Source organism: Entelurus aequoreus, linkage group LG16, assembly GCF_033978785.1.
Source record: "Entelurus aequoreus isolate RoL-2023_Sb linkage group LG16, RoL_Eaeq_v1.1, whole genome shotgun sequence".
Lineage (NCBI taxonomy): Eukaryota > Metazoa > Chordata > Actinopteri > Syngnathiformes > Syngnathidae > Entelurus > Entelurus aequoreus.
Genome location: NC_084746.1, coordinates 42,082,056 through 42,098,233, shown reverse-complemented (window position 1 = coordinate 42,098,233; position 16,178 = coordinate 42,082,056). Strand labels below are relative to the sequence as shown.

At 39.8% G+C, this 16,178-nt stretch overlaps 2 protein-coding genes across 2 annotated transcripts; both read right to left on the bottom strand.

The window, feature by feature from the left end:
- Window positions 1-1,059: 1,059 nt before the first annotated feature.
- LOC133631378 (tripartite motif-containing protein 54-like) lies at window positions 1,060-12,009 on the bottom strand. Its single transcript, XM_062023573.1, has 9 exons — window positions 11,760-12,009; window positions 11,270-11,442; window positions 8,641-8,821; window positions 8,473-8,568; window positions 8,056-8,289; window positions 6,211-6,233; window positions 6,021-6,145; window positions 5,732-5,961; window positions 1,060-5,670 (listed from the first exon to the last, which is right to left on the bottom strand). Exons 1-9 carry the CDS (start codon window positions 11,877-11,879, stop codon window positions 5,584-5,586), a joined length of 1,269 nt encoding a protein of 422 aa, XP_061879557.1. The 5' UTR covers window positions 11,880-12,009; the 3' UTR covers window positions 1,060-5,583.
- A 229-nt stretch (window positions 12,010-12,238) lies between these two features.
- LOC133631377 (dnaJ homolog subfamily C member 5-like) lies at window positions 12,239-13,461 on the bottom strand. Its single transcript, XM_062023572.1, has 5 exons — window positions 13,262-13,461; window positions 13,050-13,170; window positions 12,774-12,987; window positions 12,520-12,694; window positions 12,239-12,336 (listed from the first exon to the last, which is right to left on the bottom strand). The coding sequence occupies exons 1-5, from the start codon at window positions 13,329-13,331 to the stop codon at window positions 12,239-12,241; spliced, it is 678 nt and encodes a 225-aa protein (XP_061879556.1). The 5' UTR covers window positions 13,332-13,461.
- Between the last annotated feature and the right edge of the window lie 2,717 nt (window positions 13,462-16,178).

Below are 16,178 nucleotides of genomic sequence, written 5' to 3'. Positions count from 1 at the left end.
AATCTAAATCTAAATGTGAGCGATAAATCTCTGGCCAAGTGTAAAGAGGAATATTTATATGATGTCAATATTCCACCAATCCGAGGCCTCTCAGCCACAAATCCACACCCACATCTCTGTCTCTCAGTGCAAACACTCATACACCTTTCTTACTGCGGAATAAGGAAACATGACATATTCCAAATAGTACCAAAAAAGTTGCCAAACGCATGAATGGTTTTGGTTTAGTTTTTATTTCGATGCCCTTCCTTGTGCCCTATCTATGTACTCTTGGAAAATACTATTGATTATAATTCACTAATTCCTGTCATTAATGAAAGTAAATATACTAAGGATCATTTCATTGCTACAATAGGTCCAGTGATAGAGTGCCCTTGTATTATTCATCTCAATTGCCACAGTCTAAACTGCAATTTTGTAAAAATAGCAGAGTACTTATGTCATCTTAGTAAAAGCTTCACAATAATTGCTGTAACTGAAACTTGGTTAAAGGAAACACATATTAATGAAGTTGAAATTGATGGCTGTGAACTTTGCAACGCAAACAACCAATAAAAAGGGAGGATGGATAGCCCTATATCCAAGCATATATTTAAACTTGTTGGTAATATGACAACTGTTGTTATGATATTATGGACATTGTCAGAGTGGAAATAATTATTGGCTCAAGTAAAAATATTATTGCCGCTTGTGTATAGAAAACCGGGGTATTGTTGCGAACAGCTTATGGACACATTTTTTGACATAATACCAAACAATTCCGTGTTTTTATGTGGGGATTTTTTTATAGCGACTTTGAAGGAGGAATTTGAACATCAGAGGAGCTTTTGAACAGTATGTACAGTACCGGATTGTTTCTTATGACAATGAAACCAACCAGAATTACTGCACATATCATGCAACTATTATTGACAACATTTTTACCAATATGAGGAATGATTAAAGAATAATAGTAGGTGGTATTTTGATGACTGATGTGAGTGATTATCTACCTGTATTTTATTTTAATTTAATTTTTTTTAAAATCAATCAACAAAACAATACACAACAATACCACAATAATGCAATCCAATTCCAAAACCAAACCCGTCCCAGCAACATTAAGAACAACAATAAACAGAGCAATTGAGAACAATTGAGGACACACAAACATGACACGGAACCATCCAAATGTAGTGAAACAAAAATGAACATTATCGACAACAGCATCAATATAGTAACAATTTCAAAATAGCAGTGATTAAAAATCCCTCATTGATATTATCATTAAAAACATTAATAAAAAATAATACAAAATTAGAAATGAACAATAGTGTCACAGTGGCTGTATTTTCTGATTGAGAACCAATGTATTACTGTAGTTAGTACAAGACCCAAAAGAGATATTCATAAGAAATAGATCAGGAAAAGCATTTTGAAGTGCTTTGAAAGAAAACCTAAAGAAACCCATGGGATGAAGTGTACAAAGATGATGTGAATACTCATTTATGAATATATTAATTAGTCTGTATGATAAGAACTGTAAAATAATTACAATTGGAGGCAATGGAAAAATAAGTCAATTAACACACCATAGACAAATTGGATAAAAATCATTGTCCGAAAAAAATATTTTATATAGAATGTTTTTTAAAATCAAGGACAAAATATTCAGAAGAGAGGTACAAAAAATAAAAACTAATTGATATGAATTATGAGAAGACATAAAAAGGAATACTATAGTCACTTGTTAGACAAAAATATAGATAACACAAAAGGCACATTCTAAAAAAGAAAAAGAAAAAACTTACAATTTCAAGCTATTTCAACAAAGATTATAAAGATGCTTATAAAAAAAAATGATGTATTAAATGATTTTAATAATTGTGTCGCAAACATCAGCCCTACTTTGGTTAAACAAATACCAAAAATTAATGTCGATAATTGTATAAAGTATAATACATAACGTTGGTAGTATTTTCTTGATAAAGTGGACACTATTAAATATAAACAATTTTGCAGCAGTGTCCAAATAAGACTTCAAGCGACTATGTAGACATGAACATGTTATTCATAAAGAGCATCATAGATTTGTAATTTGTCATTAGTGAAAGGAGTATTTCCAAATCATATGGAAACTGCCAAAATAATTGCACTTTACAAAAGTGGAACCAAGCAGGTACTCGAATTACTGACGAATATCACTGCTTCCACAGTTCTCAAAGATCTTAGAGAAATTGTTGCTGTTACAGTAGGTACTACTGTATTTTTGCCTCATAACTGTGATAATCTTGCATGGTACTGTTACATTAAGGAATGGGACAATCCAGGACTAGCTGCTGTGTGCTCAAACAACCACCAGGTAACGTCTGTGAGCAGATAATGTTGTATCAACCCTTTCCCTTTCGGACTTATCGGGTTGGTAGTGCATTCTTCACACATTCTTCACTCACGCTTAAAGTGAGGGATGAGGCAAAATTATAGTGGTATCTACCAACATAGTCACTCAATTACAACAGCAATAATTGATTTGGCAGAGGAAATGTCAACAGCGATAGATAGCTAGTACTTTTGTAGATCTTCAAAAAGCGTTTGATACGCTTGATCATAACGTATTATTGGAGAAATTGTAAAAATCTTGGTTCTATGGCTTCCAAAATGGTTTAAGTGTGTTTTATATGCAGTCAACATAACTGTATCCTGGAATTGAGATTCAATGAACAAAAGATATTACGTTTTTGGGTGTTATGATTGACGAAAATGTGTCATATAATTCGTATATACATTTTACAAAAGTAAAAATATTTTAATCTTTTTCTATTTTACACAAGATGAAGGAATTGCTAATTCAAAAAGCATTATATATTTTGTATAATTCACTGATTGTTCCATATCTGACATATTGGGTTGAAGTGTGGGGTAGAGCCTGTAAAACATCCATCCATCCATTATCTACCGCTTGTCCCTCTCAGGGGTGCTGGAGCCTATCCCAGCTATACATTCGGGCAGAAGGTGGGGTACAACCTGGACAAGTCGCCACCTAGCTCCCGCCTGTAAAACATATTTAAATCCAATCTTCCTTTTACAGGAGAGAGCTGTAAAAGTCAATAGTGGAAATGCATACAGACAACCCTGCACAAACCCATTATTCAAAGAGTTAAACTTTTTGAAATTTGAATAGCTGGTAGAGTACAATATCCTAAAATTACATATAAAGCACATAGAAAAATTCTCACAACAACCAAAACAAATTTGTAAAAAGAGACAGTAATTATAACCTAAAATAAACTGAGCTTTTTAAAAATTGAATTTTAGAACAAAGACAATAGAAAGAAGCATGTCAATCAAAGGTGTTAGAACAAACTGGATGTTGAAACAAAACAATGTTAATCTCTTTCTGTAAATAAACACATGCACAAATCAAAATGATGAAAACATATAATGTTGAGTAAAATTGTGTTTTATTTTTGTTTGTTTGTTTTGTTGTATGTTGTGCAGTGGAAAAGTGGCCTTATTGTCTTCTAAGTTAAACAACATATGTTGTGTTTGTGTAAATAGGGGGGCAGATGTTATAGGTTTATACATCTTTTCGCTCCTTTTCATTCATTCGTTTATTGTTTTTTTTTGTTTTTTTTTATGAACGAAATGAAAATGAAAATTGAAATGTATGTATTTGTATAGAAATAAAACGTGTTTTATTTTGATTACAATCACAAAATTAAAGGCACAATGACCACATTTGGACAAACAGCCGCTCTGATCTGAACGAGAGTGTTTTGTTATTGGACTTTTGTGCTCGTCATAGATTATCCATAACAAACACCATGTTCAGACATAAGGGTGTCCATATGTGCACTTGGCCCGCAGTTTGGTGGTTGTGGTTGCATCATTGGATTTAAGGGTCTCATGTATTTATTTTTATTTTTTTATTTATTTCATTCCTGTCCAGCTACTCAGGCAAATCATATTGTTGATGTAGATGCCCATATTTTCTGTACATATTTACTTTATAAAAGAGAAGTGTGGGATGCTTCTCTTGTTGCCTTATTTGTATCTGACCTTATTAAATGGATTTATATTATTGTTTGGCGCAGCCGGACCGGAACAGGAGGGGATACAAAAGAGAGAAAAAGGAAGACAGAGGGGGAAGTTGCGGGGACAAGAGAGAGATAAGACGGAGAGACAACAACAACAACAACAACAACAACAACAACAGAACAGCATCAGCAAATACGATATGTACAAAAATGATACGAAAAGTGATAGCAAAGAAGCAGTTAGTGAAGTAATTATTAATAATAACACAGAAATGACAACGACATTATTACACTACAAATGGAGGTCTCATGTTTTGGACAATTGGGTGAACAGAGTGTCGAAGCTTTCAACCGATCACCACCTGGTGGTGAGTCGGCTCCGATAGTGGGAGAGGATGCCAAACAGACCTGGCAGACCAAAACGTATAGTGAGTGTCTGCTGGATACGTCTGGCAGAGTCACCTGTAGGAGAGAGGTTCAATTCCCACGTCCGGGAGAACTTCGAACATGTTAGGAGGGAGGCGCTGGACATTGATTCCGAGTGGACCATGTTCCGTGCCTTTATTGTCGAGGCAGCTGATCGGAGCTGTGGCCGCAAGGTGGTCTGTACCTGCCGTGGCGGTAATACCAGAACATGCTGGTGGACACCAACGGTGAGGGATGCCATCAAGCTGAAGAAGGAGTCCTATCGGGTCCTTTTGGCTCATGGGACTCCGGGGGCAGTGGACAGGTACGGACAAGCCAAGCGGTGTGCGGCTTTGGCAGTTGCAGAGGCAAAAACTCGGACATGGGAGGAGTTTGGAGAACCCATGGAGAACGACTTCCGGACGGCTTCGAAGCGATTCTGGACCACCATCCACCGCCTCAGGAGGAGAAAGCAGTGCACTGTCAACACCGTGTATAGTGGGGACGGTGTGCTGCAGATGTTGACTGGGGATGTTGTGGATCGGTGAAAAGAATACTTCGAAGACCGCCTCAATCCCACCTACACATCTCCCAATGAGGAAGCAGTGCTTGGGGACTCCGCGGTGGGCTCTCCTAATTCTGGGGCCGAGGTCACAATTAGATTTAGAGCGTTAAGAAGCTCCTCGGTGGCAGGATGGATGGATGGATGGAAGTATCGGTATTAGTATCAGTATAAGTATTTACTTGTTATCCGATTTACTGTATGCTAAAATTGGTACACAATCACACTGCAGCCGCTGGCATCACTTTTCAAAATAAAACCTTGGAATTACATCTTGGCTCCCCCGCAAGTCTACTTCCATTCACATTGAGTGAAATATTAATAGAGTCTGTTTTTTACGTCCAATCGCCTGATTCTAACCTGGTGTCTGTTGTTGCAATACGCTAAAACGCGCGCACACAAATGTGTATTGTATTGATATAAAATTTGAAATATTTCATGAACATAAATAAGAAAATAAAGGACGAGTAGGATGAGGAGGAGGAAGAGGAGGAGTAAGATGAGGAAGAGGAGAATGAAGAGCATGAAAAGGAGGATCATGAGGGAAAAGTAAATGGCAGTAAGAAGATGAGAAAGAGTAAGATGCAGAGTAGCAGGAAGTCACTTGTGGTTGAGCCAGCTAAAGGAGAAGACATGTTTGTTTACGTCATCTGTGTCATCTACGTTGTTCTGATGATCACCTGATGCCTGCACAGGAAGATAAGGAAGATGAAGGAGATGAGGGCAGATGAAGGACGTGATGTCATACCTGTGTGAAGGTGGGAGCAATAGGTGTGGTAGAAGAGGGCGGAGCCTGGCTGTCTGTAGGAGGAACTTTGGCCTGTAAGGTTGGAGCGTGCGGGGCCATTAAGGGTCCAACAATGTGTGACTGTGAAGGAGCAGGCTGATGATTGGCTGCAAGTCCTGATACTCCGCCCAATTTTGACCTTCTGACTTCCACGGCTTTATTCTCTTTATTGCCATCCTCATCCTCGCCTGCTACGAGACACATGCATTTTAAAAAAGGGAAGCTCATGCTAAGGAAACATGTTTCTTACGCTTCAGGAAGCCCAAGCTCATCAGCGCCCTCCTCTGACGCTCAAAGGTTGCTGTCAAGTGCTCCATCTTCTCGTATCCAGGCTGAACTTTGTCCAGGTGAGAAATGTCACAGCCTGCCATGATCCTGCAGGTCCAACCAGACCACTCAGGAATCTATTTCACAGAGCCTGCTACAGTACACATACTCACTTGTGCAGCAGCGGCTTGGCAGCCTGCAGGAATAAAAACACTGATTTAAAATAATTGAAAATGTTTTATTATTGATCTATTATTGATTCATTATTGATTCATTATTGATTCATTATTGACTATTATTGACTTATTATTGATTATTGACTTACCATTGAGTTATTATGCTTATTATTGATGTAATAATTAAGTATTATCCATTTATTATCTAAACATTATCAACTTATTTTAGGCTTAACATTATTGACATTTTATTAACTTAACATTACTGCCATTATGGTAATAACATTGACTTAATATTGAATTGACATTACTTAACATTATTGACTTAAAATTACTACCGACTATTGACCTGTCCTAACATCATAGACTTAACATTACTGACTTAATATATTCAATCAACATTATAATCCTAACATTATGGATTTAACATCACTGACTTGATATTTTGGACTTATTATTGACTTAATTTTACTGACTTAATAATTTCGGATTGACATTAATGACTTAACATTATGGACCTAACATCATATAATTATTATTGACTTGATATTATTTACCTAATATTGGCTGATTGTGGACCAAACAATATTTTACATAATATTGACTTATCATTTAATTAATATTGACTTAACATTATCAACCTAATATTGACTTATTATTGACTTAATACTACTGACTTAATATTTTTGGATCGACATTAACTTAATATTATTGAATCAACTTTATCGACTGAAGATTATGGACTTAACCTTATTGAATTATTATTGACTTTATGATATTGACTTAATATTATCAACCTAAAATTTACTAAATGTCCAACGAACATTATTGACGCAATATTCACTGATCGTGGACCAAACATTAACTTATTATTGACCTATTATTCACTTAACATTATCAACCTAATATTGACATATTATTGACTTAAAGTTATTGACTTGATATTGACTTATTCTCAATATCAAGTCAATACCTAATACTCTATACTTAAAAATCACTTACTGTACAATGTCTGCTCTCATTGGAATGCCGAATAATGATATGTTTATATTTTCCCATTTAGATGAAAAATTAATCATGATCTCCACACAGGTAAAAAAAAAGAAAAAAGGTGGGCGCAAACATGCGCCTTTTTGTGTCTTTCGGGCCATCCCTGGGTATAAGGGGGATGTCAAAGTTGACCAATTTCTCCGTTTCTGGGTTAGGGTTAGGGTTACAAGTGAGATGCATGATTTATAATCTAAAATTAACTTTTACCAACAATACAGCAGCTCACCGGCTCAGTATGTCAATTGCTGCAGTAGCTAGTTACCGCTCTGTGATCATGGTGCCGCTAAAACGTTAGCACTTATAATACCAATATTACTAATACCGGTACTTGGTTAATATTCAGGTCATGACATGTATTGGCATGCACAACATTGATATTTGGCGCCATTTTAAAAGTAGGCTAGCTTTTCCTATGTTATGCTAGCATTTTTGGTAATTTTTTGTGTTCAACCCTAAAAATCATGGAATTTGATACAAGGCTCCATCTTAGAAGTGTGCTAACTTTTTCTATGTTAGCATATACCTGTAAACGTTTTATATTAGCATTTCTGTTCATTTTATTTGTATAAATCTCAAATCTAGTGATTGAGAGACACTTCTGGGTTTCACTTTGTGGGGTTGTGCTCTCGTATACTCTCATTTGGAGGACCCATGTTCGAGCCATGGGCAGAACAGAAGCAGGGGCTGGACCAGGCGAGTTACATTATCAACAAGCATTACACTTGATTCAAGTGTGCAAGCAAAAAAAGATCAATGACGACGATGACAAAGGCTGACAACATTCAAGCTCACCTGCAGAAAGACAGCCATCTCAGACTCGTCCATGGTCTGGATGCCGGTCTCCACAAGCTTGATTGTATTTTCCAGGTGTTCGTTGTACTTTCTCTTCAGGCCCCTGATGTAGTCCATCTTCTCCTCCTGCTCAGTGTTAATTCGTACGCTCATGTGACTTTTTCGTTCCTCCAGCATGGCGAAGAGGTGGTCGAATGACTCGCAAACCTTCGATTTCTGTCTGCGACCGTTGTCCTGGAACAAAGACTTCCTGTTTATTGGACAGACAGGTGAGACTCCACGCATGCCGTCTCTTCACTAATGACAACGAAGATAGCTTCCGTTTAGAGATCCAAACACGACTTGTGACCTGTGCCATCACTGCTTGGTGTGGTCAGTTAACCACAGTGAAAAAGTTCATGAGGAAGATGAACTCACGTCCACAACTATGCACGTCTGCTCCACCTGAGCGATGACGGCTTGAATCCTCTCGTTGGCGCCCACCAGCATTGCGATGCACTCGCTCAGCTCGGCCTATCACAAGAGACATGAGGTCACCGCCGCCACGTCACAGCTCACGTGATACTTGCTGGCAACACGGCCAACCTTCTTCTTGGCGAAGACATCTTCGAGAGGCGCCACGTCACAGTCTTTGTGAGCTCCGAACACTTTGCACAAGGAACACGTGGGAGCGGCGCAGCTCACGCAGTAGATGTTGATCTTCTCATTCTCATGCTGATCGCAAGTGGGATGCTCAACTCTTTCTATTGCCGGTAGTGTCACTTTGCTGACACGCACGGCATGAAAACATGAGTATGATGATGAATGACAAACTTTACATTGACCATGACCTTTCCACAAGGTTAAAACTACTTTGCAAGCTAACATAAGAAGAGCTAACACTGATGATTACAAGTGTAGTTGGAAGTACAGTTCTTCATGATTATGCTAGCCAAGGGCATACTTGCCAACCTTGAGACCTCCGATTTCGGGAGGTGGGGGGTGGGGGGCGTGGTCGGGGGCTGGGGGAGTGGTTTGGGCGGGGGCGTGGTTAAGAGGGGAGGAGTATATTTACAGCTAGAATTCACCAAGTCAAGTATTTCATATATATATATTAAGGCTGTGAATCTTTGGGTGTCCCACGATTCGATTCAATATCGATTCTTGGGGTCACGATTCGATTCAAACTCGATTTTTTTTTTTTTCAATTCAATACGATTCTCGATTCAAAAACGATTTTTTTTCCCGATTCAAAACTATTCTCTATTGACGTGCAAGCAGAGTAGTAGATTTTTGTAAAAAGCTTTTATAATTGTAAAGGACAATGTTTTATCAACTGATTGCAATAGTGTAAATTTGTTTTAACTATTAAATGAACCAAAAATATGACTTATTTTATCTTTGTGAAAATATTGGACACAGTGTGTTGTCAAGCTTATGAGATGCGATGCAAGTGTAAGCCACTGTGACACTATTGTTCTTTTTTTTAATTTTATTTTTATAAATGTCTAATGATAATGTCAATGAGGGATTTTTAATCACTGCTATGTTAAAATTGTAACTAATATTGATACTGTTGTTGATAATATTCATTTTTGTTTCACTACTTTTGGTTTGTTCTGTGTCGTGTTTGTGTCTCCTCTCAATTGCTCTGTTTATTGCAGTTCTGAGTGTTGCTGGGTCGGGTTTGGTTTTGGAATTGGATTGCATTGTTATGGTATTGCTGTGTATTGTTTTGTTGGATTGATTAATAAAAAATAAAAATAAAAAATAATTATAATTTTATTTTTTTTTAAATCGATTTTAGAAAAATGAGAATCGATTCTGAATCGCACAACGTGAGAATCGCGATTCAAATTCGAATCGATTTTTTCCCACACCCCTACTATATATATATATATATATATATATATATATATATATATATATATATATATATATATATATATATATATATATATATATATATATATAATATATATATATATATATATATATATATATATATATATATATATATATATATATATGTATATGTATCTACATCCTGAAAATATGCAAACAAAACTGTGTTTAGATAATTGATACTTCAAACTTGCATAAATAAATCTTAAGGAATATAACATAACTTGGCTTCTGAGAGCTTCAAAATGTAATGAATAAAATGCTAAAGTCGTTGATAAACAAGCAATTATTTTAATAATTAAATATGGTCATTTTAAATGAATTTTTATGATCATTTAAAATTAATTATTTCAAATATGTTTATTTTAATGTATAATTCTATGGCTGGATCTAATAAGGAGTCGGAAAAAATAAAAATAAAAATACAATTCATTTTGATGTTTTTAGCAAAATATAGTAAAAAAAAAAAAAAAATTTATTTTTTTAAATTAATAAATATATTTATTTTTAGGTAAGATAAACATAATAGAACAATTTATCTCTAGTCTGGATGATTTAGTTCTTGTCACCCTGTTGTCCTCCCGTCTCTTCCCCAAGGATGGCTCCATGAGCTGGGCAAACGCCTGGAGATGCCCTACGTCAACAACATGGTCGGCGGCCCGTCGGTGCGCAGCTCGTATACATCGCCGCCCTCTACTTCACCCTCAGCAGCCAGACCAGTGTCGGCTTTGGCAACGTGTGCGCCAACACGGACGCTGAGAAGATCTTCTCCATCTGCACCATGCTCATCGGCGGTATGCCGGACGCCTCGTATGGAATAACGTGATTGGGCAGGCACGCTGTTTATATCGTGGGAAAGCGGATGTGAAAAAAGGCTGTCCTCACTCAGGTCCGCATGGAGCTGGAGGGGGCGTGGCCTCCAGCTCCGGCTGAAAATCGGGAGATTTTTGGGAGAATATTTGTCCCGTGAGGTTTTCGGGAGAGGCGCTGAATTTCGGGAGGGTTGGCAAGTATGGCCCAGGGTACTGTGAAAGTCGACATCCAGTTTTATAGTCAACAGTCCCTTATTCTGGACTAACTTTAGGGACATAAAGTGCTACACACACATACATGCTAACATGCGCCATGTCACTTGAAGACAAGTTGAGAGATGTCAGTGTCCTGTTGAGCAAACTCGATCTAAGGCCAGAGGCCCATGGAAGTCATTAGTAACTATATAATAATAAGGAGTCAACTTCTGGACCAAGAAATTGACGTAGCTAAGATGACATCATATTGAACTATAACCTGTAGGGATGCTCGCTGCTAACGTGTGTGCGTGTGTGTGTACCTGCTGGTTCCTTGTTTATACATGTCAATGATGTTCTCCACCAGAAGGTTCCTTTGCAGTCCATACACTCCGTGGCGATCCAGAACCACCTCATGGCGGCAGGACGGGCAGCGAAAGCGACCTCCTGAAGACAAGGTGGAGCTACCTCTGGTTGACAGGTAGGGGTTGGATGCCTGCACATAGGTGTGACCTCATCTTCATGTTTATCACGTTTAACGCTTATTATGCAAATTTTGTTCACATGGTAGGGTGTCGCAGCTTATACGGACTGATTGAAGGTGGGAGGCACGGACAACTTGGTCTGATTACCAGTCAATCACAGGGCTATGTGCTATGAAGTGCTACACTAGTAGTACAACTACAGGTGTAAATACAAACATATGTGACAACTGTTCACTGTGTTTACTTATCTTTATTAGTTAGTTTAGGAAAGGACGATCCAGTAGATGAAAACACACAGTACATGCCCTTAACTGAGGGACACACTGACCTGGAAGATGTCGTTGGCACACTTGCGACAGAGGTTGTGTTGACATGGTAAGATGACCACAGGTTTGGAGAACATCTCCAGACAAATGGGACAGATGAGCTGCTTTTCCAGACTCTCCATGATGGACGCGGTAGACACGGCGTCCCAGAGGGCAAAAAGTGAAGGAGGCGAGCTAGAAAAGTCGTGTCACACTTGAGTCTGTTTTTAGAAACACACGTCAGCTGTTACTATGCCGACATGCCCATATATGTCAAAGGTCAACAGGGAACATGACAGTGCAGTGTGTGTGCGTGTGAAAGTGGGGCTGGGGAGGCCCTGTACTCAATGTGAGTGGAGGGGAGCGCGCCCTGCTGTTGACTCCCTCAAGTCTAGTTAGTTTATTAAACATCAACAACATGTCATCACATGGAAGGCGTTTTATTTCATGTGAGAAGAAGAAGCTGAGTTAGCCAGAAATGGTAACAAGCACGCTGACATCCTCATGTGTATGTGTCGCCATATCTGTGGCGTCCATCGGAGATCAGCTGAGTTTTCTCACTGGCGTTTGTCGGCTGATGAACGACGGCTGCGTCGACATCTGTCAACGCACATATGGTCACATCTAAAAAAAACTACTCCCTGTTTGCATGTAAACATTAAAACACTGCGTGGCACCTCCAGAGGTTTTACAGCAGTACTGCGCCCACATTCAATGCATCACCGGTGACTTCACTTCCTCTTAGCCGGCTGTCAAAATAAAAGCAACAGACATTCATCATACCGTTACTGGGCTGGTCACCGATCTCCTCCTCCAGGTCATCAGGGGAGACATAGTGTGGCTCCGCCCCCTCGTCAGGGGGCGTGGCTTTGAGTTGTCCACAGCAGCAGTTACAGCAACAGCAGAGGCAGCAGCAGCAGTAAAATCCTGTCAGGACGCCACAGAGTGCAAAAAGCCCCTGAGGTGGAAACACAGTCAGCGTCACTTCTTGTCTACGTCTCAACCACCTTTGTGCATGGAGACTAAGCCCCGCCCACCTTGGCCCACCAGGTGGACAGCATGAAGTAGGTATTGACGTTATCTTCTCCAAACTGCTGAGCCACATAGAGCCCCAGAGAGCCGTAAGAGTCATAGATGTTCCTCTTGGTGGGGTCGGACAGGACGGCGTGGGCGCTGTTCACCTCCTTGAACTTCTCAGCCGCCTCTGGGTGGTCCGGGTTCTTGTCCGGATGGTAACGCAATGCCAGCTTCCTGTCAACACACAACACACCTGCCTCCCTGCACCGCTAAGAATGAAGGCACGGGGCTGTTACCTGTATGACTTCTTGACGTCCTCATGGCTGCATCCCTGCTCCAGACCCAGAAGCAGGTACAGGGACTCCCCCGAGGCGGACATAGCTCGCTGCTTTCCCTCAGACATCTTGTAATCATCACCTGGACAATCACCAAATAAAGAGGAGACAGAAGAGTGCACAAGAGAACAGAACACAAGAGGTTTACCTGTGTGCTACAACCTTGCCTATACCTGTGCAAGTTCTGCCGGTGGAGCGTGTGTCCTGGTCCAGGATCTGGTGCTGTGTGAGTCCATGAAACATTCAGCTGCTCAGCTCAGGTGACCAGGAGGAGGACTCATGTTTCCCATTCCCACTGACACTTTGCCAAGGGGAGGAGGGGCTCACCTTGCCGACAAAGGTGAGCAGTGAGGAGTGGACTGAGAAGGCTCCTTTAACTGCGTCCGCTCTTCCGTAGCACCAGGAAGGGAGGAGTGGACAAAGACGCGGGAAACACAAACAAAAAGGAAGGAGTTGCTGATAGGCGGTTGCAACCAGCTGTACCGTGAGTGGAGCATGGGCTCTAGCTCAGATGGTAGAAGAGGGGAATTGGAGTATGGCCATACCAAAATGGCAAGGAAAAAAATATTTGTCAGAGGAAAGCAGTGAGAGGGATAGTAACCACTTCAAAAAGAGGATTAACGCTAAACCAAACAGCAAAGAAGAAGAAGAATAGAAAGCAGTGCATAAGGTCATTTTCATCCATTACCTCTGACCAAAGCAATCAAATACGCTAAAACGCTAAACACCAGAAGAATACTGATATTTGCAGCTTATAGGAAACAGCAAGAAAACATACTGAAACTAAGCTATCTGGATGGGGGACAGATTAAAGCACATATACCAGGATCATCAGCAGCACTAAGGGGAGTCATTTCAAATGTATTGGAAATGTCAATGGACGAGGAGAAAAAAAGAGTGCAGAGGAGGGAGAGGGGGGGGGGGGGGGTTGGAAAATAGATTATGTGTTGTGAACTGAGGGAAATGGGGTTTGCAGTAAATATAGAGCTGTTATTAAAAACCGCAAAGATACAGGACTATATGATAGAATACATACACACACACACACACACACACACACACACACACACACACACACACACACGCACACACACGCATACATATATATACATATATATATATATATATATATATATATATATATATATATATATATATATATATATATATATATATATATATATATATATATATATATATATATACACTATATTGCCAAAAGTATTTGGCCACCCATCCAAATGATCAGAATCAGGTGTCTTAATCACTTGGCCCGGCCACAGGTGTATAAAAGCAAACACTTAGGCATGGAGACTGTTTCTACAAACATTTGTGAAAGAATGGGCCGCTCTCAGGAGCTCAGTGATTTCCAGCGTGGAACTGTCATAGGATGCCACCTGTGCAACAAATCCAGTCGTGAAATGTCTTCGCTCCTAAATATTCCAAAGTCAACTGTGGGCTTTATTATAAGAAAATGGAAGAGTTTGGGAACAACAGCAACTCAGCCACCAAGTGGTAGGCCACGTAAACTGACAGAGAGGCGCATAGTGCAAAGACTTTCTGCACAGTCAGCTGCTACAGAGATCCAAACTTCATGTCACCTTCCAATTAGCCCACGTACAGTACGCAGAGAGCTTCATGGAATGGGTTTCAATGGTCGTGTAGCTACATCTAAGCCATACATCACCAAGTCCAATGTAAAGCGTCAGATGCAGTGGTGTAAAGCACGTCGCCACTGGACTCTAGAGCAGTGGAGATGCGTTCTCTAGAGTGATGAATCACGCTTTTCCATCTGGCAATCTGATGGACGAGTCTGGGTTTGGAGGTTGCCAGGAGAACGGTACATTTCGGACTGCATTGTGCCGACTGTGAAATTTGGTGTAGGAGGAATTATGGTGTAGGGTTGTTTTTCAGGAGTTGGGTTTGGCCCCTTAGTTCTAGTGAAAATAACTTTGAATGCTCCAGGATACCGAAACATTTTGGACAATGCCATGCACCCAACCTTGTGGGAATAGTTTGGAGCGGGCCCCTTCCTCTTCCAACATGACTGTGCACCAGTGCACAAAGCAAGGTCCATAAAGTCTGGAGTGGATGAACTTGACTGGCCTGCACAGAGTCCTGACCTGAACCCGACAGAACACCTTTGGGACATTGGGCAGCAAGGCCTTCTCTGCTGGCCTAACATAACCAGAAATCATGATCATAATTAAAGATTAAATTATTATTTTTTTTATTTTCCCTAAATGTCTCAAATCATTCATATTCTCTGCATGTCATATTATGCTCGTTCCAGTGCTGTTGTTTTTAGTTTTAGTTTGTATCCAATCAGAGTTCAGCTAGCTTATGTTGCCATGTTGTACGAAATCTGCCAGACGCCTTCAGAATCAACAATGCTGGCTTCTGTGCGCTGTAAGTGAACGGAGACATACATGGATAGACAGTTGCGATAGTCAATCAGATCACGAGTTGTTGTCAGTAAGGCCTTCTGTATGGCCTCACGTTGAACGTGGCATTTAAGAGTCCTATGATTGGATACTCATCGGGACCGTTAGCGGATGAATTTGAGAACACATGGAAGTGAGAGACAGTTGCGATAGCTAATCAGATCACAAATTGTTGACAGTTGCTGTTCTGTTACAACTAAAAGTTGTAAACTCTTGGTGTTAAAGTGTGTCATGCTTTTCATTTAATTAAAATTGTTACATGTGTATTTGTCGCCATCATGTGGTCAGGGCAGTTAATATATCCTTGAGAAGTGTGTACTTTGAATCAAACTTTATTGACCGGAAGTTGCATAAGCCAAGCAGAGAATTTTACAGTATGTGTTTTAATTGCTGATGCCTTTTAATTGATTTCTAAATGTGCCAGACAATAACCCGATTTGTATACTGTTGATGTGTTTCAATGACCAGTAAGGTGTAAATGTATTCCTGTCAGTGGCGTGCGGTGAGGTTAATGTCTGGTGAGGCACGACTGCATCATCACAGTCAGATTTACAAACATATGAACCTGCAGTGCAGGTGTACCTAATGTTGTGTCCCTGCAGTCGTTCGCGGCTCCTGCAGCGCGAGCATTGTTGTTTTTGCACTT

Excerpts from the sequence above, each read along its gene's own strand:
- LOC133631377 (XM_062023572.1), bottom strand. The coding sequence starts at position 13,331 with ATGTTTCATGGACTCACACAGCACCAGATCCTGGACCAGGACACACGC. Across the intron at positions 12,988-13,049 it reads GACGTCAAGAAGTCATACAG|GAAGCTGGCATTGCGTTACC; the intron begins GTAACAGCCCCG and ends GTGTGTTGACAG. Across the intron at positions 12,695-12,773 it reads TGTCCACCTGGTGGGCCAAG|GGGCTTTTTGCACTCTGTGG; the intron begins GTGGGCGGGGCT and ends TTTCCACCTCAG.
- LOC133631378 (XM_062023573.1), bottom strand. The coding sequence starts at position 11,879 with ATGGAGAGTCTGGAAAAGCAGCTCATCTGTCCCATTTGTCTGGAGATG. Across the intron at positions 11,443-11,759 it reads GTGCCAACGACATCTTCCAG|GCATCCAACCCCTACCTGTC; the intron begins GTCAGTGTGTCC and ends ACCTATGTGCAG. Across the intron at positions 8,290-8,472 it reads AGACGTGCATAGTTGTGGAC|GACAACGGTCGCAGACAGAA; the intron begins GTGAGTTCATCT and ends TCTTTGTTCCAG.